At 39.7% G+C, this 21,965-nt stretch overlaps 1 protein-coding gene across 3 annotated transcripts; it reads right to left on the bottom strand.

The window, feature by feature from the left end:
* Positions 1 to 346: 346 nt before the first annotated feature.
* serpinh1a (serpin peptidase inhibitor, clade H (heat shock protein 47), member 1a) lies at positions 347 to 20,995 on the bottom strand. 3 transcript variants are annotated; one of them, XM_077505639.1, is made up of 6 exons: positions 20,852 to 20,995; positions 14,645 to 14,782; positions 10,724 to 11,342; positions 7,712 to 7,810; positions 1,182 to 1,414; positions 347 to 1,108 (listed from the first exon to the last, which is right to left on the bottom strand). In XM_077505639.1, the coding sequence occupies exons 2-6, from the start codon at positions 14,741 to 14,743 to the stop codon at positions 806 to 808; spliced, it is 1,353 nt and encodes a 450-aa protein (XP_077361765.1). In that variant the 5' UTR covers positions 14,744 to 14,782; positions 20,852 to 20,995; the 3' UTR covers positions 347 to 805. The 3 variants fall into 3 exon arrangements, with proteins under 3 accessions (XP_077361765.1, XP_077361766.1, XP_077361767.1); XM_077505640.1 differs by lacking the exon at positions 14,645 to 14,782; XM_077505641.1 differs by lacking the exons at positions 14,645 to 14,782; positions 20,852 to 20,995 and adding an exon at positions 19,729 to 19,737.
* Between the last annotated feature and the right edge of the window lie 970 nt (positions 20,996 to 21,965).

Genomic DNA, 21,965 nt, shown 5'->3' with positions numbered 1-21,965 from the left:
AGGAAAGGCAGTCATCCTGGACACGGTTCATAGTTGGATAAAACTGACAATATTATTTATGACCACATCAGAAACCAAATTAGGCTGGCACGCTGACCCAGATTCATTCTATTCATCGAATTTGTCATTTTACAATATTACACCAAATAGTCTCCATAGATGCTCTGAATAAAGACATATTCCTATTCAGATGCTTGAGGAATGGTATCTGTGTGAGATAGGAATGAGCTTGCTTTAAATGCGATATTTGACTCATTGAGTCATTTTCAGCAGTAAAACGTTAACATTTTGTCCAGAATGAATTCGATAACTTCATTATTCTTCATGTACAATTAATATCTTAAAAAAAAAAAAAAAAAAAAAAAAAAAAAACATTTTCCACTTGCCGTTGACTGATGATGTTGATGACATCACCTGTGCTGAGAAATCGGTACCGACCAATCAGGGCTCACCTGTTTTCTGGGTTTGGTCAGCAAACTTAACCTTGATTGTTTGTTTTCCAGAAAATTTTGTTTGAAAGGTATTAATTGTCTGTGATTGGCTGGCAACCAGTCCAGGGGTGTCCCCGCCTACTGCACAGAGCCAGCTGAGATAGGCGCCAGCGACCCTTGTGAGGAATAAGCGGTCAAGAAAATGGATGGATGGTATTAATTGTTCATGAAACATAATGAAGTTATCAATGTAGTCATAGACAAAATATCTTCCTACTGTTAAAAAATGGCTCAATGAGTAAAGTATCCCTTTTAAACTAAAATTCTCTCTCTCTCTCGCACACGCACACAAATAAAGACAAGTCAATTTGTAGTTATAATTCATCTCTCATCTTTTCACCCTTTGGCCTGACCATCCTGCCAATAAACAGGATGGAGTCCGTCTTCTGGTCCTTCACCAAGAAGATGAAAGGATGGTCTACATAGAACAGTTTGGGGGACTTCAGCTTGTCAGAGCTATAGATGGTAGTGTCCATCTCATTTCCTTCCGTGGACAACTCAATGGTCGCTGCATGGTAGACAGTAGACAGGTAGAGGTCCTTTTTCCCAGAGATGTTGGACAGGTCCGCTTTGGATTTGTTCACTGCGTCTGTCAGGCCCAACTTTTCAAGATGTTTCTAAGGATGAATGGATTGATCATGCAGGATAACTGTGAAATATTTCAATGGAAGTTTTTTGGTTGACAATTACCTGCAATCCGTGGCTGACATCCATGCTGACTTTGGGCATAGACAAAGCAACTGCTGTTTGCTGGACCTTACTCAGCCAAGTCTCCAGTTGCTTCTTGTTCAAAATCTTCTCCACTCTGTCCAGACTTTCCACTTGATGCGGCATGATGAGCACCAGGCTAGACTTCTTATGAGCCAGTGCCATGCTCAGAATGGACAACTTGTTGGTTGTGTCATCATAGAAGTCATATAAACCTAATAAAGCAAATCAGTACAGTAGGCTATAAATATCCTCCATACGGCACATGGTTTTTGCTAAGAGTGTAATGGTATACGTGGGTGTATTAATACGTTTCGGTACGGCGTGTTCGGTTCGGCCCACTTGTTCCTCGTGTATTTTTCCCTCATTAAGTTTATGCGCCAGGGAGCTAAAGCTAGTAAGCAAGGATTCACACGGATGTTTTTGACTGGTGGGGGCAGCAATGCATTGTCTGCCGAAAATGAAAGTAGAAGAAGAAGAAAAAGACGAAGAAGATGATGTTATTGAGTGTCGCCGCCACTTGCCAGCTGTTAGCAGATAGGCACAGACGAGGAGACAGAACATCGCAGCACACAAATAGTATCCGCATGGCAAAAGCATATAAGCCGGAGCTCGAAGGCCCCTTCCATTTACTGCAGTCTCCTCTGTGGGAACATTTTGGCTTTCCAGTTAAAACTGCCGATGGTCAAAGATGCATGGATAAATCCAAACTTGTTTGCCGATATTGCTACACGGAGATCGGCGGCTATGTTGCAGGCAGCACGTCAAACATGCTAACACATTTAAAACAACATCACCCGACTGTGAATGTCTTATTGACAAGAGAGAAAAGTAGCTTAGTACAACCGAAGATAGCTACGGCATTTCAACAGCCTTTTGCTAAGAATTCAGATCGTGCTAAAGCAATAACACAGAATTGGTGCTTTTATAGCAACGGGATTACGGCCATACTCAGTTGTTGAATGCGCAGGCTTTAAATATTTGCTCAAAGTTCTGGAGCCCCGTTACAACATCCCTTCACGTCCACACTTTAGTCAAAAAGTTATACCCGCACTTTATGACAAAACTAAAGCAAATGTTGCCAACGAGCTGTCGAATGTGTCCGCTGTGTCACTCACCGCAGATGGATGGACATGGCGCGCGACTGAGAGCTATATAACTCTCATAATAAAGACGAGTGTGGTATATGGCAGTTGCTGCAAAGTGTTCCAAGATTTCAGTGCCTTAATAGTTTACACGGGATTATTATTATTATTTTTTAATTATTTTTAGTTTATTCATTAGAAGAACTATTAGTGTAATTTATTTGAATAACACCCAAATGGGTTGCCTTTATTTATTTTTGTACAATTTATTTGTATATCACCCAACTGGGTCGCTTTTATTTATTTTTGTATAATTTATTTGAATATCACCCAAATGGGTCACTTTTATTTAATTGTTTCTAAAAATGCACCGTTTACTTGTAAACAAATTTAAAAAAAAATAATTCAGTGTTTTTTTTTATACCCAAAATATACCGAACCGAAGACTCCAAAAACCCGAACCGAAATGTGATTTTATGTACCATTACACTCCTAGTTTTTGCCTCTTATTGGATAACATATACTTCAATCACAAGGTTTACCACTCATTGTATATCACCAATGGTATTTTGTATTGTATGTAGCTAACCGAGGTGGGCACGTCGGTCTCTCCGTTGGCCCCATCATTGACGGATGGCCATATTTTTGACGAGTGCCCATATTTTCGGTGAGTAAATTATGATGCGAAGCCTTGAAAAAATGCATAGACTGATAACGATCGCCTGTACTTGACCAGGATCGATGGACATAAACCTGCTTCTGTCATGTTTCAGTTTTGTTTGGGTTGGATTTTGTTTTATTTTGATGAGTGTGTTGGTTGTCTGGTGTTCTTGTGTTTTTCCCCAGTCTCGTTATTGTTAACCTTGTCCACCTGTGTGTGTCTTCCCTTCCGGGTGTGTGTTGCTGATTGGTTCCCCCGGCCTGCTATGTTTCCTGTTAGTGTCTCATTAGTGTTGGTATAAGGGAGTGGTGTTTCTTTCACGTGGGTGTGGGAGCATTGTATCTGTTGTGTAGTATATACCTTTTCTGGTCTTGTGTGCTCAGTTCAGTGTTGCCAGGAGTACGATAATTATCATATTTGTACGATAATTTGACCCTCTGTACGATGTACGATCAATAATCCCAAAAAATGGCAAATGTATAATTTGACCATTTTGGATTATGGCCGGTAAAACTGAAACTGCCACAGTTTTTTTTGCGAACCCTGAAGGTATCTGTTCTCATGTGACATAATACCAGCCAATCATGCTTTGCTGAGCATGAGAAATGAGAGACGTCCATGCATTGGTTGGCTGAATGGTAAGTGCCCGCCCCCAGGAGACGCTCCCAAACAGGAAATCGGGCAAGACTCAAATCACCTATCCAGTAATGTATACAAATCAGTGACGTTAACCCGCATCGAAGCCTTGAGTGCCTGTGAGCGGTGAGCGCTTTTCAACGAATCAGTGTATTTTGGTTATGACGGGTGTACGATAATTTCCATGAAAATTTGATAACTTTGAGTCTATAGTCCGATAATCCTATAAAGTATTTCCAACCTGGCAACGCTGGCTAAAATTAAATTGCTAGTTTATTCCATGTCTGGTCAAGTTACACTACGTCTGGTCAGGTTCACTACATCTGTCAAAGTCTTCACGCCACGCCAAGTCTGTCCAGGTCTGTCCTCGTCATGCCCAGTCTTATCACTTTCAAGCCAGCCAATAAAGTTATTGTCATTCCTGCCTTTCTCCCAGCCGTGTTTCTCCGCTTTTGGGTCCACCCATCACACCCCCATCATAACAGCTTCCGATGGTGTACAGTCCATGAATTCATTTGAGGCTTCACGTTATAAAGCAAATACTGAAAATTCGAAAGCACTCATTTTCTTTTATCTTTTTCATTTAACCTTTATTTAACCAGGAATAGTGCCATTGAGTTACAATACCTCTTCTCACAGGCAGCCCTGGCCAAGACAAGCAGCACATAGTAACATAACAGACGAGAGAAAACAAAACTCGTCAAAAGGTGGGCATCTGTCAGTGACGGGCCGACGTAAGTGCCCACCTCTGGCATTTTCTGCACTATGAATTTCTATTAATAAAGGAACGGAAAGCAAAACTGCTATTTAAAATCTGATTAATCAATAAATCCACAAAATAATCAACAGATTCATCACTTAATAAAATAATGGTTAGTTGCAACCAGGGCATAGGCCGACTAGGCGGTCGCCTAGGGCGCCATCTCGTGGAGAGGGCACCAAATTGCAGGGCGAAAAAAATCATATTTTTCCTCCTCAGGTTTTCTAAAATATGTAAATAGCTCTGCTATTATTCTTGTTATTGCATTTATATATTTAAATTTGCGTTTTATTGTGCTATTATAATATAGTTAATACTTTTATTTTGAAGGATACAGGAAAAGGTCTCTTAAACCAGTAGGAACTGACGTAATTTTTTATTTTTTATTTTTTTTAACTGACGTAAGTAACCGGCGTAACTGCAGTGTTAGTCGTGTAAACATTTTGGTGTTTTCTTGTAATGTTGTTCACCCCCTGGCATGTTATGTTTTGTTCCTGTTTGTTTCTTTGTAATTTCTAAATTTTGTTCTGTATAGACAATATTGTTTCTTTTTTTTTGGTATGTAAGCTGTAAGAGTGGCTATTGTAATTTTTTGTGTGTTGCAATAAAAAAGTGCAGAGAAGACTTATGCGCGCTTCAGAAAAATAGACAAAACTGAAGTTTACAACTAATTCAATGAACGATTCTTTAGCACCAGGCTGAGAAGGGAATGAGATTCGTAATGGAGTAATGGTTCATTGTAATGTTGCTATAATTCACGTTCACTGTGTAATTTACGGCAGAGTGAAACGTTATCGTTTTTGTCCACTGGAGTATGCTAACGGTCTTTGGTAAATATTTAGCAACGCTATTGCTAAAGATTTTTATTTTTTATTTTCTCTAGGAATTTGTATTTCTGTATGTTTTAGTTTTGTTTTAAGGTATTTACAAAAGCAAAGGGCAAGGTTAAAATGTTAATTTACAATGTCAATTATACTCTAAATTGTCTAGATTGCTATAAAACGTAGTAATTTAAAGCAGCTCTATGTAAGATTTAAAATTTAAAATCTCTACTGCCACCTGTGGCCGAAAACAAACTGCACGCTCGTACACGCTGCGCGCACTCGTACGTGCACGACCTCAATACTGAAGACTGGGCTCTTCATATCCAATTAAACTATGTTTTCAGAGGTAAGAAGTTTTATAATGTTATACAAAGCTGGCCACTTCACGGAATGAGACTCTCGATCCCCACTAAACAATTGATGTCCACGGGACGTGCAGATCATATTGCTTTAGTCGGTCGAAGTCCAGTCCTGTGCTGTACTCCAAAACGATGTGCAAATTACGTCAATTAATTGGACCTCATTCCGATGTTAATATGCAGTTACATATTGTAGTCACCCCGCTCGACGAGCGTCAACCTGATTCTAGTCATTATTAGTGTATGTCGCCCCCAGGCTAGCGTCATTGTGCATGAGCCGAAAGGTGGGCTGTCATTTATGGAAATTGACGATTGTGAAAAACATAGACCCATTCACTACTTAGTGTGATATGGCCGTGAATGTTATCGCCATTCAGTAGTACCGTTCACATTCCGTTAGCATAATGTAGCTACAATAGGCTGTTTTCACGGAGGAAAATAAGGCGACATTTAGCCTGATTGAAACGCCGCGGAATGGAACGTCTGTTCTTCATAAAGTCATTCTGTTCTACTACATTCAACTTTGCCGCCCCTTTCACGCTAAATGTTGCCGTCCACCTTACTTTCACCCCAATAGTTACGATCGAGAAGTGATCGATCTTGAGGTTACTACTATTTGAAAACAACACATTTTCTTCTAAATGTCAAGAAACTCGCTTCTTACCTTGAAGTAGTAAGAAAGCCCGCTGTGAATCACTTTTCTAATCCAAGTCCGATCTCAACTCTCTCCACCGCTGAAATGTCAAACCAATGTTCACTCTCGGTCTTGCCCGACGTCGGTCACTATCAAGTTTAGATTTTTTTTTTTTTCTTGGCACTTGACATTGTTTTCATTTTTTATTTTTTTTTAGGAGCCTTCCGCGGAGTAACAGCGGGTGTCTGGGGCAGCGAAAATCTGTACTAGTTCCGTCTTTGCACGACAGGAAACAACTGACGATGACGCGAATAACGTCACATCCCGCAGACAGAGGGCGGGAAATTCGAAGGATTCGGACCGGACGCTTCCTAAATAATATTGGCCAGAGGCTTGTAGGAGTACCCATTGTGAACAGCGAAGATGTTGATCTACTAATTAGAATACGTTTCAGTCATAAATGGTCAAATAAAAAGGCTACTGTTAAGATTTTTTTTGGGGAAATCCTACATAGAGTAGCTTTAAGGTAATTCATTTATAGTATATGGCTTAAATACGGTAAAAGGATACACAAAACATAGCGTTTGAGTTATTAATGGCTGTTTTTGTTAATTTGTATTGTATTGCTCTTAAGGTGTGTTCACATCAAGGAGGGTTTAATAAAAGTTGTGAACCATCAGTTGGAGAGACCACCTTTATTTCAAACGAGGATGCTACAAAACGTTATGCTTGATCCCAGTCACTACAAATATATGCATTATTTAATTTATTACTGCTAAATTGCATTACAAATACTCCTTTGCACAATCTTGAATGTTTTTGTTAAGTTCAATACGGATGCGCATTGGGAAAAGACGCAACTTTACTGGAAACGCACCAGACAAGATCGGTGTATTCTTTTCATATTAAGAGCTATTTAATTTTTAACATGAATTAACGTGTGAACTTCTACACATTTTTCTCACTCACTCATTCACACACGTAAGCTTCTGTGAGTGAGTGAGTGAGTGAGTGAGGAAAAAAATAATATTCCGCGAGTGCTTTCAAATTGCTGCGGGAGTGACGTCACGCAGCCAACAAGTTCGCCCGGCCCGTTTGCGACACGCCACCCCCGCTCTGCTATTGGCTGGAGGGGTGTAAACACTGTCTTTCAACAGAAACGTCCCGCTGTTTACAAAACAAACACAAAATGACAAAATATAGGCTAGGGGGGTGGGGGTTTAGGACAGAATCACCACCAAAGATTAACATAAACCCAGATGTGTAGACTGAGAGAATGTTAAAATGTGTACATCCTGTATTTAAAAAGATGCATTTTCCTGAGTGAAACCGGCATACTGGGCCTTTAAGTTAACATGATCATTTTGACACCCCTAATATATATTCATTTATTTATTTTTTAGCTGCTGGGGGTGACAATCTAGACTTTCGCCTAGGGCACCAAATCACCCTGGTTGCAACCCGAGTATTTGCCCTTCTCTTGTAAATAATGTTACAAAGATTTCAGAAAGTTCATACAATGAAGTGTAATTCTACACCACTAGGCAACCTACCTGTGCGGTGCATCATCTCTATCGAAACAGTGTAGCTATGTGGGAGCATGAATCCACGGTTGTCAACCATCTTGTGGTGGAATTGCTCATCCCAATGAGCTGTGGAAAAAAAAAAAAGAACAAAAACATGTGGTCCAAGACTATTTTTTATCAAAAGGATTCTCAGCTGTGCTTTTTCTGGTCACTTACCATTCAGCTAATTAGCCCTGGCCCTGGGTGACCCTACCATAAAGCTCATTGACTACATTGTTCCCAGGATCATACCCCAACCCTGCTACTACAAGAAGGCGACAACGGCTCAAGGAAGTTCTAATTTCACCCAGTCCATTATACAGTCACTTAAGGCTTGAAATAACTTGCTAATTTTTAAGAGCATTATTACCTGAAGCAAGGGCTTTATTAAAAAATAAAAATATGACAATACTACAAATAAATAATTGATCTATTTGGTTTATATTTCTTATATTCACTCATGTTCAGAGTAGCAAACTGTATTTTCTTGCCTAGAAACACCGGCGAATTTCAAAGAGGAATGTTAATTTCATTTTAAACATCTGAATGGGTTGTATGGTCGTTTAGCTAAGCTAAATTGAGAAAGAAAAAAAACAAGCACCACCGTTCAGTAATGTAATTTTGAGAACATTTGTTGAACAGATCTTAAAATCAAAACTCAGGAATCTATTGCGAAAGAAAGACAAATAACATTTCTTTAAAGAGGTTCTTCCGACTATCGGCAATTCAGTTCTGGCTATTATCAACAGCCTGTATTCTGGCGTAGTCCCCAAACAATTTAAACATGCTGTGGTGCAACCTCTCCTGAAGAAACCTGGTCTAGACCAATGTGTGCTGTCAAATTTTAGGCCCATTTCCAAACTGCCTTTTATCTCTAAAATTCTGGAGAAAGTGGTACACATGCAACTAAGCACCTTCTTGGAGGAAAATAACATCTTGGAGGTTTTCCAGTCAGGCTTTAAGAGGATGCATAACACAGAGTCAGCCCTGTTACGGTGTTTTTAATGACTCCTGGCAAATGACACTGGAGACTATTTATGTCTCATACTGTTAGACCTGACTGCAGCGTTTGATACTGTGGACCACAGTATTCTGTTGGCTCGTTTACAGCACCTGGTGGGCATTGGCGGCAGTGCTCTTGAGTGGTTTCGATCCTACTTGGCCGACAGAACATTCTGTGTTCGCCTTGGGTGCTCCGAGTCCCACACCGCCCCACTGTCATATGGTGTTCCGCAAGGATCTGTATTAGGCCCCATTCTATTCTCATTGTATCTACTGCCCTTGGGCTCCATCCTTAGATAACATGGAATTTCTTTTCATTGCTATGCGGATGACAGTCAGATCTATGTCCTGCTTAGTAAAAAGGACGCTTTCTCATTGAGGCCTCTTTTGTCCTGTCTGGAAGAAATCAAAGCCTGGATGGCTTTAAATTTCTTGAACTTCAATGAGAAGAAAACAGAAGTTATGTTCTTTGGTCCCAGTGGCTCTTCTCATCCTGCCGACTTGGGTCCTCTGGCACAATATCTGAAGCCACCAGCCTCAAACCTGGGTGTCAAGATGGACAGTGACTTTAAACTGAACCGGCAAATTGCCGCTGTTGTCAAATCCAGCTTTTTTCATCTTAGACAGCTGGCTAAGGTAAAAAATCTCCTATCTCAGCAGGACTTAGAAATGGTAATCCATGCCTTTGTTACATCTCGGCTGGATTATTGTAATGCACTTTATTTTGGGATCAGCCAGAATACTGCAGGGAAGCGTCTCCAGCTTGTCCAAAATGCTGCTGCTCGTCTCCTTACTGGTGCCCGTAAGAGGGAACACATATCCCCTATCCTGGCCTCTCTTCACTGGCTGCCCATGAAATTTAGAATCCATTTTAAGATTCTTCTATTTGTTTTCAAATCTCTCAATGGTCTTGCCCCACATTATCTCGCCGAGCTCTTGCACCCCTCCACACCTGCCCGGTGCCTCAGGTCAGCAGACCAGACACAATTGGAGGTACCAAGGGCTAAGCGGAGGCTTAGAGGAGATGGAGCCTTTGCTGTTGCCGGTCCCTCTCTTTGGAACGACCTACCACTAAATATTAGGCAGTCCCCCTCGTTATCCTCTTTTAAAAGACGTCTTAAAACACGACATTTGAACTTGGTCTTTGGTTTCTAAAGACAGTGACTCAATGTGTTTTCTAACAGCAATCCTCTTAATTGCTGAAAACAATTACCTCTGTTTTGTTTTCGTTTAGCTGAAGGAAATTTTGTTTCATCCAGTTGTAACACAATACGTTAATAGAACTACTGTGATTTGGGGACATTGATAAATACAGTTGTGTGTCATCTGCATAACTATGGTAGTCAACATCGGCACTCTGAAGCATTTGACCCAAAGGTAACATATACAGACTGAACAACCGGGGTCCAAGGATTGACCCTTGAGGGATCCCACATGTCATGGCCATTCGATCAGATTCAAAATTTCCAATGGTCTCAAAAGTAACTCCTCTCCTCCAAGTAGGACCTGAACGATTTTAGGACTGTTCCATTTAACCCCACCTAAGTTTCCAGCCTGTTCAACAGTATATTGTGATCAATCGTGTCAAATATGTGGTCCAATAAGACAAGCACCGATACCTTCCCTGCATCAGTGCTCAATCTTATATCATTTAGTACTTTAATCAGAGCTGTTTCTGTACTGTGATGAGGCCGGAAACCTAAGTGGAATTCATCAAAACTTGCCTTGACCACCGACTACCCGCACCGCCACGTTTCCTGCCGAGCAAATCTTTTTGGTGGTTTAGTTATGGGGGGAAAAAAAACTGTGATTCTCAGTTTTGCTATTCAATGTGTTTTGATGAAGTACAATGTGCAAATTTTGACTTGCAAACTTATTTTGAGTCGCGGATACTATGATTGCGATTGTACAGTCCCAAAGTCAGCTGAGACTTGCGACCCAAGTGACAAACTGTATGGAAAGACAGACGGATGATACTACAGTAATATTCATACTTACGTTTGAAAAACATAGCGTTGATTATCATTGCACCATCGGTCTGTTCCACATCCTTCATGACCTTGGGCACTTTTCCATCAGTAGACTTAACAGCCCATTCATTGATGGCATTAAGAGCAATTTTCTTATCTTTGAAGTTAATTTTTGATTGGTCACAATTGTAATGTTTTTTACTGCTCTTCACAAAGGCATCCACAAAGTTGACTTTACTGGGTCCATACAGACGGTTGCTTATCTTCCAGGTGACATTACGCGTCTTGGTGTCGCTCAGCTCAGTCAGGAGCTCGGCCAAGCCAGAATGCAGCTGCTCGTCTGTTAGCTTGGCTATATTCAGAACGGCTTTGACCTGAGAAGCAGTCGAGGCTTTCCCCCCAAGAACTACTAGACCCAGTGAAGAAGCCACCACCACAGGCGAAATGAGGATGTTTTCTATGTTCTTCTCCTTTGCCATGTCTTGGTAAAGACTGAATGCCAAGTTGGCGCTGCTGTCAGCCAGCGTGGTGGCGTGTTTGCTAAGGACTTTGTCAGCAGAAGCAGCCGTGGTAGCCGATACTGCAGTAACTAGTAAGGCCAGAGGTACCAGATTTAGCCACATGGTGCAGAGTCTATAAGTGAAAACCTGAGAGAAGACGTGAAGACAAAGTCACACAATGATGTCACAGTGCTACAGTTTAACAAAAGGCTAAATAGTCTGCATGAATGTTTTGTCTGTCTTTATTTGGAATGTTCTTTGGCCCCACGTTACTGCTGCCAAGTTAGTGACATTGTTTGGGGAGCAGTATCGTCTACTCAGCCCCCCCTTCAGGATATTATCAAAGGGTCTGTATCAGTATCACGTCATTTTAAGCCCTTCCACCGTTAACGATAGGCATATATATATATATGATTAAATCTTTTTACATCATAGAGATGTTATTTCTTATGAAAGAGCTAGTTTTCTTTAGCTTAAAAATTATATGATATTTCAAGGAAATTTGCGCTGGCAATATTTTTTGAAAATATGGGTAGTAATTACTGAACAATACTCAACAATATATACTCAACAAAAACAAACAACGCTTGTTTTTGCTCCCATTTTTTATGATGAACTCCAAGATCTAAAACTTATTCCACATACACAATATCACCATTTCTCTCAAATATTGTTCACAAACCGGTCTAAATCTGTGATAGTGAGCACTTCTCATTTGCAGAGATAATCCATCCCACCACACAGGTGTGCCATATCAAGATGCTGATTAGACACCATGATTAGTGCACAGGTAGATTGCCCACAATATAAGGCAACTCCGAATGGTGTACAGTAGGTAGGGTTTTTTGGGGGTTGTGGGTGTGTGTTGTTATCATTGGGGACGGGAGGTCCCCATTAATACCCCAAAAAAATAAAAAATAAAATACCTCTGCAACTTAGGATTGTTCTTTAGAATCAAAATTAAGAAGTGTATACTATTGCAATGACTCATGACATGAAGCAACGTGAATCTAATAACAGATCAAAATGAGAGTCTGTGCTGGCTCTTGTAGAGCCTTGTATTGTTTATTTTTGTTTCTATCTTTACAGAGCTGTTTTATTTTGCAAAGTAAAGTTTCGTTTATTGTGAAAGGAAAACCGGATGTTGTTAGGTTTAGGACTTCCTGTTTAGCGTCGTGTCAAGGAGCTACACAAACAGATTGCAGCCCCATGTCCTCAAGTCTCGAGACAAGCACAGCCTGTACGTGAAGTAAATATAAAAAGTTTGTCTGAATTGTGGCACCATTTTACATTATAAGGATTAGGTTTGAATTGAACAGATGCTAGAAACGTCTAAGCTATCTTAGTCTGTTTGGCATACAGCAAACAAGTGAGGCACAACTTTTCACTGTATTTTATTTTACAACAGCATGTATGCAAGTGTTTTTATGTTTGTTTTACAGTTTTACACCTTCTTGAGACATCCCCACAATGAATAAAGTTGCCACATTCATCAACCGATGTTTAAGTGAAGGAGTTATCTATCTGTCTAGCTATAGCAGGGGACATAGCAAGGGCAGAATAGAGTCTCTTTACAACACATGTTCTCCCCAATAATTAACAACGCAATAAAACAAAACTGCACCTTTCAGAGTGGGCTTTTATTGTGGGCAGTCTAAAGCCTAATTTATGCCTCCACGTTTGCTCTCGCGTCGATGAGCGCCGTCGATCACATGATCGACGCGAGCCATGAATTTTAAGTGCTGCGTCGCTCGTGGCCGGCCGACGTGCACACGTCGCCAATCCTTGGACGCACGTCGATGGCGGGGCGTCGCTCGCTTCTGATTGGTCCGTTCGATGGCGTTTTTTCTTTTTTTTCTCCCTCTCTCTCCCCGCCCCCCGCCCAGATAGTTTCCGTGAAGGCAACTGGCGGCGCAAATCGACTTCCTGCTCGGAGACGACGGCTGTGCATGTGGATATGTGCCTGGGACGAGAGACGGAAAACAACAATAACAAAAAAATAAAATAAAAAAATAAAATAAAAAACTGTGTTCGCTAAGCGCACGGCTGTTGTGTTTTGGCGAGTTTACGGCCGACACCGGTGCAAATTGGCAATAATTAATTGCCACGGTGATGAACTTACTCTCCCCCCGGCTTTGTTTCGTGTTTCTGAATTAAATTGAACTTCCTGAATCAGTCATAAAATGCAGAAGAATCGCCACTCTGTGGCGGCCCAGCCATAGCGACAGCGGGACTTGGTGTGAAACTCCAGCAGACACCGATGTGTATTATGATGTGTATTGCGCACAAGTCGGAAGGCAAACGCACGAGCGGAGCTCCAACGTGACGCCTCGACGCGAGCCTCTCGCAGAAGCATACTGAGGCCTTAAGGCTCACCTGTACATAACGATAGCGTCTCCTTAGCATCTTGATATGGCACACTTGAGGTGGGATGGATGATCTAAGCAAAGGAGAAATGTTCACTATCACAGACTAGACTGGTTTGTGAACAATATTTAAGAGAAATGGTGAAATTGTGTATGTGGAAGAAATTTTAGATCTTTGAGTTCATCTCATAAAAAAATGGGAGCAAAAACACAAGTGTTTATATTTTTGTTGAGTATATTTGTGATTAGTAGTTCGGAATAACAGCACTTTTATTGCAGCACAAAGAGACACCTTTTTTTCACACAACTGAAATGTAAACAAAGTGCAAAATATCGCTATCGCAATGGAATGAAATGAAAATAAAAACTGGCCACGTAGTGTTTGCCTTGCGATGTCTTATCTGTAACATAATTGCATAAAAAGCATATATTCGGGTATGTAATCGGGAATTGTGTGTAAGGCGTGAATTTTGGAACTGAAAATCTGGAAGAGCTCATGGCTTGAATTGCTGGAATATGTTGAAGCTGGAATGATGTGAATAGCATGAAAATGTGTAAGTAAATGGAAAATGTAGAACGTGGGAAATGTTCGGGTACGAAATTGGGAATTGTGGGTAAGGTGTGAATTTTGTAACTGAAAAGCTGGAATAGCTCATGGCATGAATTGCTGGAATATATTGAAGCTGGAATGATGTGAATTGGATGAATAATGTGGAAGTAAATGGAAAATGTAGAATGTGGGAATAATCGACAACGAAATCGGGAATTGTGAATTTTGGAACTGAAAATCTGGAAGAGCTCATGGCGTGAATTACTGGAATACAGTGATACCTCAGCTCACGAACATAATTGGTTCCCAGAAAGGGTTTGTAAGGCGAAAAGTTTGTCTTCCGAACATTTATTTCCCATAAGAAACCATTAAAATGAGAATAATCCGTTCCCAGGTCCCTATAAAACATAATTTTCTACTAAATAAGCCTTAAAACTACACAAAAATATACCTTATTTTATGTATAATAAATGTGCTATTGTATTGTAATTAAAGAAATAAACTGTACTGTATAATAAAGTCGTTTTATTTACCTTTGTGATGGTAGTTCTTAAGGATGGTGGCAATGGTAGACTTACTTCATTCGCGAGCGTTTCACCGCGTAGAGTGTTTATGGAATGGTTGCCGCTCATTCGCGCTTTCGTGCTCACCGGAGCGGAGGAGGCGTGTCCCTTGGTGAACAAGGAAGTGGAGCACTTTAGCGAGTCAACAAAAAGTGAGCACCGCCAACTACTTTCACCTCTTTCCTGGGACTAAACTGCAGTGGCACTATTTTCTCCTTTTTTGAGGTACGTGATAGCACTTTCGCTTTTTTTAGTGGCGCGAACTCCATTGACTACAATGAATGTAGTGACGTTGGAATGATGTGAATCGAATGAATAATGTGGAAGTAAATGTGAAATGTAGAATCTCCCATTAAGAATAATGGGGAAAAATCGGGTACGAAATCGGGAATTATGGGTAAGGCGTGAATTGTAGGAATAATAAAAATACAAGCGCGCGTCGAATTTTAGGAATACAGTGATACCTCGGCTGACGAACGCTTTAGCTCACGAACTTTTCGCCTCACGAACATTAAATTCGCGAGAATTTAGTCTCTGCTGACGAACTACTTTTCGGCGGACGAACCAAACCACGGGGTCGAACAGCACCACGGTGGCGGCCACGAGAAGCTGACGCACGCTCACGGCGTCCCAGTTCGTCACCCCCTTTCTTTTAGTGCGGACGCGGTTTGTGTTTGATAGACATTTTGAGTGTACTTTTGCTATTATGGGACCGAAAAAGACCCCACTACAGGCTAGTGTTAAGCCTAATGCTTACCAGCGAGGGACGGCGATTCGGCGGCGCGTTTGCATTGTAGTCAATGGAGTTCGCGCCACTCAAAAAAGCGAAAGTGCCATCACGTACCTCAAAAAAGGAGAAAATCGTGCCACGGCTGTTTAGTCCCAGGAAAGAGGTGAAAGTAGTTGGCGGTGCTCACTTTTTGTTGACTCGCTAAAGTGCTCCACTTCCTTGTTCACCAAGGGACACGCCTCCGCTCCGGTGAGCACGAAAGTGCGAATGAGCGACAACCGTTCCATAAACACTCTACGCGGTGAAACGCTCGCGAATGAAGTAAGTCTACCATTGCTACTATCCTTAAGAACTACCATCACAAAGTAAAATAAAACGACTATTATACAGTACAATTCATTTCTTTAATTACAATACAATAGCACATTTATTATACATAAAATAAGGTATATTTTTGTGTAGTTTTAAGGCTTATTTAGTAGAAAATTATGTTTTATAGGGACCTGGGAACGGATTATTCTCATTTTAATGGTTTCTTATGGGAAATAAATGTTCGGAAGAAGAACTTTTCGGCTTACACACACTCTCTGGGAACCAATTAAGTTCGTGAGCCGAGGTGTCACTGTAGTTTGAAATTGGAATGGCGAAAATCGGATGAATTATGTGGAAGTAGTTACACGTCAAAAAAGTGGGCGGAATAAGAATAAGAATAATAAGAATAAGAATAATAAGAATAAGAAAAGAATAATAAGAATAAGAAAAGAATAATAAGAATAAGAAAAGAATAATAAGAATAAGAATAATAAGAATAAGAATAAAAATAACAATAAAAATAAAAATAATAATAATAACAACAATAACAATAACAACAATAACAAGAAGAAGAAGAAGAAGAAGAAGAAGAAGAAGAAGAAGAAGAAGAAGAAGAAATAACATGTGTGAAGGCCACCAGCCTTCACACAACTAGAAAATGCCATTTCTGGAGAAATGGCGTGTGAAGGCTGGAGGGCTGAATGAATACCTGTGGAATGATTTGGAATATTGTTGAATGATGTTGAATGATATTGAATGGTGTTGAATGGAAAGTGTAGAATGTGGGAATAATCGGCTACGAAATCGGCAATTGTGAATTTTGGAACTAAAAAGCTGTAAGAGCTCATGTCGTGAGTTACTGGAACAGATTGACGTTGGAATGAAGTAAATCGGATGAAAAATGTGGAAGTAAATGGAAAGTGTAGAATGTGGGAATAATCGGCTACGAAAGGGGAAATTGTGAATTTTGGAACTGAAAAGCTGGAATGGCTCATAGCATGAATTACTGGAATGTACTGAAGTTGGAATGAAGTAAATAGGATGAATAATGTGGAAGTAAATGGAAAGTGTAGAATGTGGGAATAATCTGCTGTGAAATTGGAAATTGTGAATTTTGGAACTGAAAAGCTGGAATAGCTCATAGCATAAAATACTGGAATGTACTGAAGTTGGAATGAAGTAAATAGGATGAATGTGGAATTAAATAGAAAGTGTAGAATGTGGAATTAATCGGCTACGAAATCGGAAATTGTGAATTTTGGAACTGAAAAGCTGGAATAGCTCATAGCATGAATTACTGGAATGTACTAAAGTTGGAATGAAGTAAATCGTATGAATGTGGAATTAAATAGAAAGTGTAGAATGTGGCTATGGAATTGGAAATTGTGAATTTTGGAACTGAAAAGCTGGAATAGCTCATAGCATTAATAACTGGAATGTACTGAAGTTGGAATGAAGTAAATAGGATGAATAATGTGGAAGTAAATGGAAAGTGTAGAATGTGGGAATAATCTGCTGTGAAATTGGAAATTGTGAATTTTGGAACTGAAAAGCTGGAATAGCTCATAGCATGAAATACTGGAATGTACTGAAGTTGGAATGAAGTAAATAGGATGAATGTGGAATTAAATAGAAAGTGTAGAATGTGGAATTAATCGGCTACGAAATCGGAAATTGTGAATTTTGGAACTGAAAAGCTGGAATAGCTCATAGCATGAATTACTGGAATGTACTAAAGTTGGAATGAAGTAAATCGTATGAATGTGGAATTAAATAGAAAGTGTAGAATGTGGCTATGGAATTGGAAATTGTGAATTTTGGAACTGAAAAGCTGGAATAGCTCATAGCATTAATAACTGGAATGTACTGAAGTTGGAATGAAGTAAATCGGATGAATAATGTGGAATTAAATAGAAAGTGTAGAATGTGGGAATAATCGGCTTCGAAATCGGAAATTGTGAATTTTGGAACTGAAAAGCTGGATTAGCTCATAGCATGAAATACATGAAATACTGGAATGTACGGAAGTTGGAATGAAGAAAATCGGATGAATAATGTAGAAGTAAATAGAAAGTGTAGAATGTGGGAATAATCGGCTACGAAATCGGAAATTGTGAATTTTGGAACTGAAAAGCTGGAATAGCTCATAGCATGAATTACTGGAATGTACTGAAGTTGGAATGAAGTAAATCGGATGAATAATGTGGAAGTAAATAGAAAGTGTAGAATGTGGGAATAATCGGCTACGAAATTGGAAATTGTGAATTTTGGAACTGAAAAGCTGGAATAGCTCATAGCATGAATTACTTGAATGTACTTAAGTTGGAATGAAGTCAATCGGATGAATAACTTGGAAGTAAACGTGAAATGTAGAATCTCCCATTAAGAATAATGAAATCGGAAATTGTGATCATTGGACTGAAAAGCTGGAAGAGCTCATGGCCTGAATTACTGGAATAGATATTGAAGTTGGAATGAAGTAAATCGGATGAATGATGGAAAATGTACAATGTGGGAATAATCGGCTACGAAATCGGAAATTGTGATTTTTGGAACTGAAAAGCTGGAAGAGCTCATTGCATGAATTACTGGAATGTACTGAAGTTGGAATGAAGTAAATCGGGTGAATAATGTGGAAGTAAATAGAAAGTGAAGAATGTGGGAATAATCGGCTACGAAATCGGAAATTGTGAATTTTGGAACTGAAAAGCTGGAATAGCTCACAGCTTGAATTACTGGAATATATTTTAGTTGGAATGAAGTAAATCGGATGAATAATGTGGAAGTAAATGGAAAATGTATAATGCGGGACTAATCGGCTACGAAATCGAAAATTGTGAATTTTGGAACTGAAAATCAGGAATCGCTCATCGCATGAATTACTGGAATGTACTGAAGTTGGAATGAAGTGAATCTGATGAATAATGTGGAAGTAAATGTGAAATGTAGAATCTCCAAAATGTAGACTGTGGGAATAATCGGCTACGAAATCAAAAATTGTAAATTTTGGAACTGAAAAGCAGGAATCACTCAGAGCATGAAATACTGGAATGTACTGAAGTTGGAATGAAGTAAATCAAATGAATAATGCGGAAGTAAATGGAAAATGTATAATGTGGGAATAATCGGCTACGAAATCGGAAATGAATAATGTGGAAGTAAATGTGAAATGTAGAATCTCCCATTAAGAATAATGGGGAAAAATCGGGTACGAAATCGGGAATTGTAGGTAAGGCGTGAATCGTAGGAATAATAAAAATACAAGCGCGCGTCGCGTGAATTTTAGGAATAGTTTGAAATTGGAATGGCGAAAATCGGATGAATTATGTGGAAGTAGTTACACGTCAAAAAAGTGGGAAGAAGAAGAAGAAGAAGAAGAAGAAGAAGAAGAAAGAATGAATAACATGTGTGAAGGTCACCAGCCTTCACACAATAACAAACCTACATACCTATTTTACATCCATCCATCCATCCATCCATTTTCTTGACCGCTTATTCCTCACAAGGGTCGCGGGGGGCGGTATGGCTGGCGCCTATCTCAGCTGGCTCTGGGCAGCAGGCGGGGGACACCCTGGACTGGTTGCCAGCCAATCACAGGGCACACAGAGACGAACAACCATCCACACTCACAAGCACACCTAGGGAGAATTCGGAGCGCCCAATCAACCTGCCATGCACGTCTTTGGAATGTGGGAGGAGATCGTCGTACCTGGAGAAGACCACCTATTTTACAATATTACAAAAATAATTTTTCAATGAGAGCACTATATTGAGTTCATGATAAGCAATATGCAGGATATGGATAAATTGGGGGTGCTCTAAATTATGGTTGTTCGGCCTGCAAATGTAAGCTTTTCTTTGTGATATATTTCGAACATAATATCTGCTATATGGGTTAGGCATGTAATTCAAACATCTCTCAAGGCAAGACAGTATTCCATAACAGCCACGTCGGCAGCAGCTGGGCATATCTTAGCTAAAACCGTGGCCAAATTAGATTTGAGATGTTTACGTCTGCAACTTATCTGTCACGGCTATGAAGTGTGGTTGAGGACCCAAGTGCAGGAGGCGAACGAGCGGAGTCAGAGGTGCTCAAAAATCAAACAAAACAAAAGTGGCAAACAGGGTTTGGTAACTAAGAATAACAAAATACAGAAGGGGAAACCGGTACAAGGCAAGACTTAACAATGGCAGCAACGGACGTGTGGAAGCAAGAACAATGAACCAACAAGAACTGAAGCGAAAACCGATAACTAAGTACACACACTAATTGAGAATGATTAAACACAGCTGGGCAAGACACAAGTGGTAGAGGGTGCTGATTGGTTGACACATAAGGAAGGGCAGGCAAACACAGGTGGACATGACCAGGCTTAACAAGACTAGGGAAGACAAGGAAAGCAGAACATAAACATGACAAACTCAAAACTAGAACCCCAACAAAAACAAAGCAAAAGCCACCCCAAACAGAACCAAAACATAACGTTATCTGATTCAAAAATAATAATAATAATAATTGGCAGTGAATGCTAACGATTACAGCATTTTGCTGTGCCAGTGTGTGAATAATGTATCCATTGTGAAGCATCTTTGGGTGTCCAAAAAAAAACCTATATAAATCTGAGCATTATTATTATTATTATTATTATTATTATTAGTAGTAGTAGTAGTAGTATTTCTACAAGTGTTGGAGTTGTGACGTGGAAGAAATCAGTTTGAAATGGAAGCTACATGAGTCATATTTCTGTAAATGTACTTTCTATTTCATTACAAGTCAGTGGTATAATGACTGGTAACTACATCGCTGCCACAACACAATACTTCTCGACTTACAACAACGGCTAATCAAATTTCTAGAAAACCATTTAGAAAGTAATATGAAGAAAATATATGTGTGACATATTTGGAATTGTGTCAAACAGACTCAAATCTCAAAAGTTAGGATTATGTTGTGGCTGTGCATAATTTACTACAACTTTTTTTTTTTTTTTTTTTTTTTTGCCAATGCAGTCTAAATCTATAATGGCATCACTAGTGCATATCCTAAATCTGTGAAAAAATTGTGATCTTTTTTTCACATATCAGGAGTTGAACACTCCTTACAATGCTAGCCTCTATTTATACTTCTATCTTACCTTATTAGGTCCTTTCAGTAATTCCACCGCTTGGTCCCAAATCGGTTTCCAAATACAGCTCGGACTGTTTTAAACGGTGTATACTTTTCTGGTGCCTGCAGGCAGAGTTTTGTGAAAGAGTTGCCGGTTCCAGCTCAGTTTCAAGTGAACAAAAATCTCTGCACTGGAGTCGTATTACCAGCATGTCCCGCCCATGTATCCAAGGACAGGGGGAGAAAAGTCCTCTCGCTATCAGGTCCTAAAGCCTGAAGTTGCAGTACTTCAAGAGGAGTCAGACATCCTGTGACCGATATTCAAAGTCACCTCCTTGAGTCGACAAGTTTCAGTCTAGATTTGCCTGAGTTAAATCAAGAATGCAGGACATAAGAGTGGAAAGAAAGCAATCATTTTAAACCAGCTACGATCATTTCAAATGTGCTATATTTTCCAGCTGGGAATTGAACATTCTTGTTGCATATTTGCCATGTACAGACAACAACTCTCTCTGTCCTGACGTAATTTCTGCCCATCCCCCAACCAAAGGAGTTGTTATGGGTTTTTCAAGCAAGACATGGAGGAAGTAGAAGAAGCCACAACTATTCTTTTCATCATATTTGTACTCATTTGCACATTAGGCCTAGAGATAGAATGTATTTTAAATAGATAAGTGAAGTGAAGAGTACAAAAAACAGCAAGTTGTTTGTACTTCACGAATGCTTTGTTATTTAGAATGATGAGTTGAAACTTAAAAAGATGCATGCAAATTGTTAACGCAATTTTTGAAGTTTAGCCAACATTTAAAGCAGGGGTGTCAAACATACAGCCCGCGGGCCGGATCAGGTCCACAAATGGGTTTAATCCGGCCCGTGAGATGATTTTGTAAAGTAAAAAAAAAAAGAAAGAAAATGTAATATCTGACCAATTAAACAGCCGACCACAATCAAAGCATATAGATTTTTAATTTCACAAGCAGTCCTCAGATGAGTAATGACATTTGTTGGAAGTGTCGTCCTGGATGTCATTATTTTGCACACAACTTAAACTACAGTTTGTTTAATTAGGGCCCTATTGTTTTTGTAAAAAATATTATTATTATTATTATTGTTATTATTATTATTATTGTTATTTGGGCCCG

Source organism: Festucalex cinctus, chromosome 18 (genome assembly GCF_051991245.1).
Source record: "Festucalex cinctus isolate MCC-2025b chromosome 18, RoL_Fcin_1.0, whole genome shotgun sequence".
Taxonomy (NCBI): domain Eukaryota; kingdom Metazoa; phylum Chordata; class Actinopteri; order Syngnathiformes; family Syngnathidae; genus Festucalex; species Festucalex cinctus.
Note: the sequence above shows the minus strand (reverse complement) of the source record. Positions and strands in the feature narration are given on the sequence as shown.

Coding starts and splice junctions, on each gene's coding strand:
- serpinh1a (XM_077505639.1), bottom strand. CDS start 14,743: ATGAGCGGCAACCATTCCATAAACACTCTACGCGGTGAAACGCTCGCG. Junction 1,415..7,711: donor AGAGATGATGCACCGCACAG/GTAGGTTGCCTA, acceptor TTGCTTTATTAG/GTTTATATGACTTCTATGAT. Junction 1,109..1,181: donor ATGTCAGCCACGGATTGCAG/GTAATTGTCAAC, acceptor ATTCATCCTTAG/AAACATCTTGAAAAGTTGGG.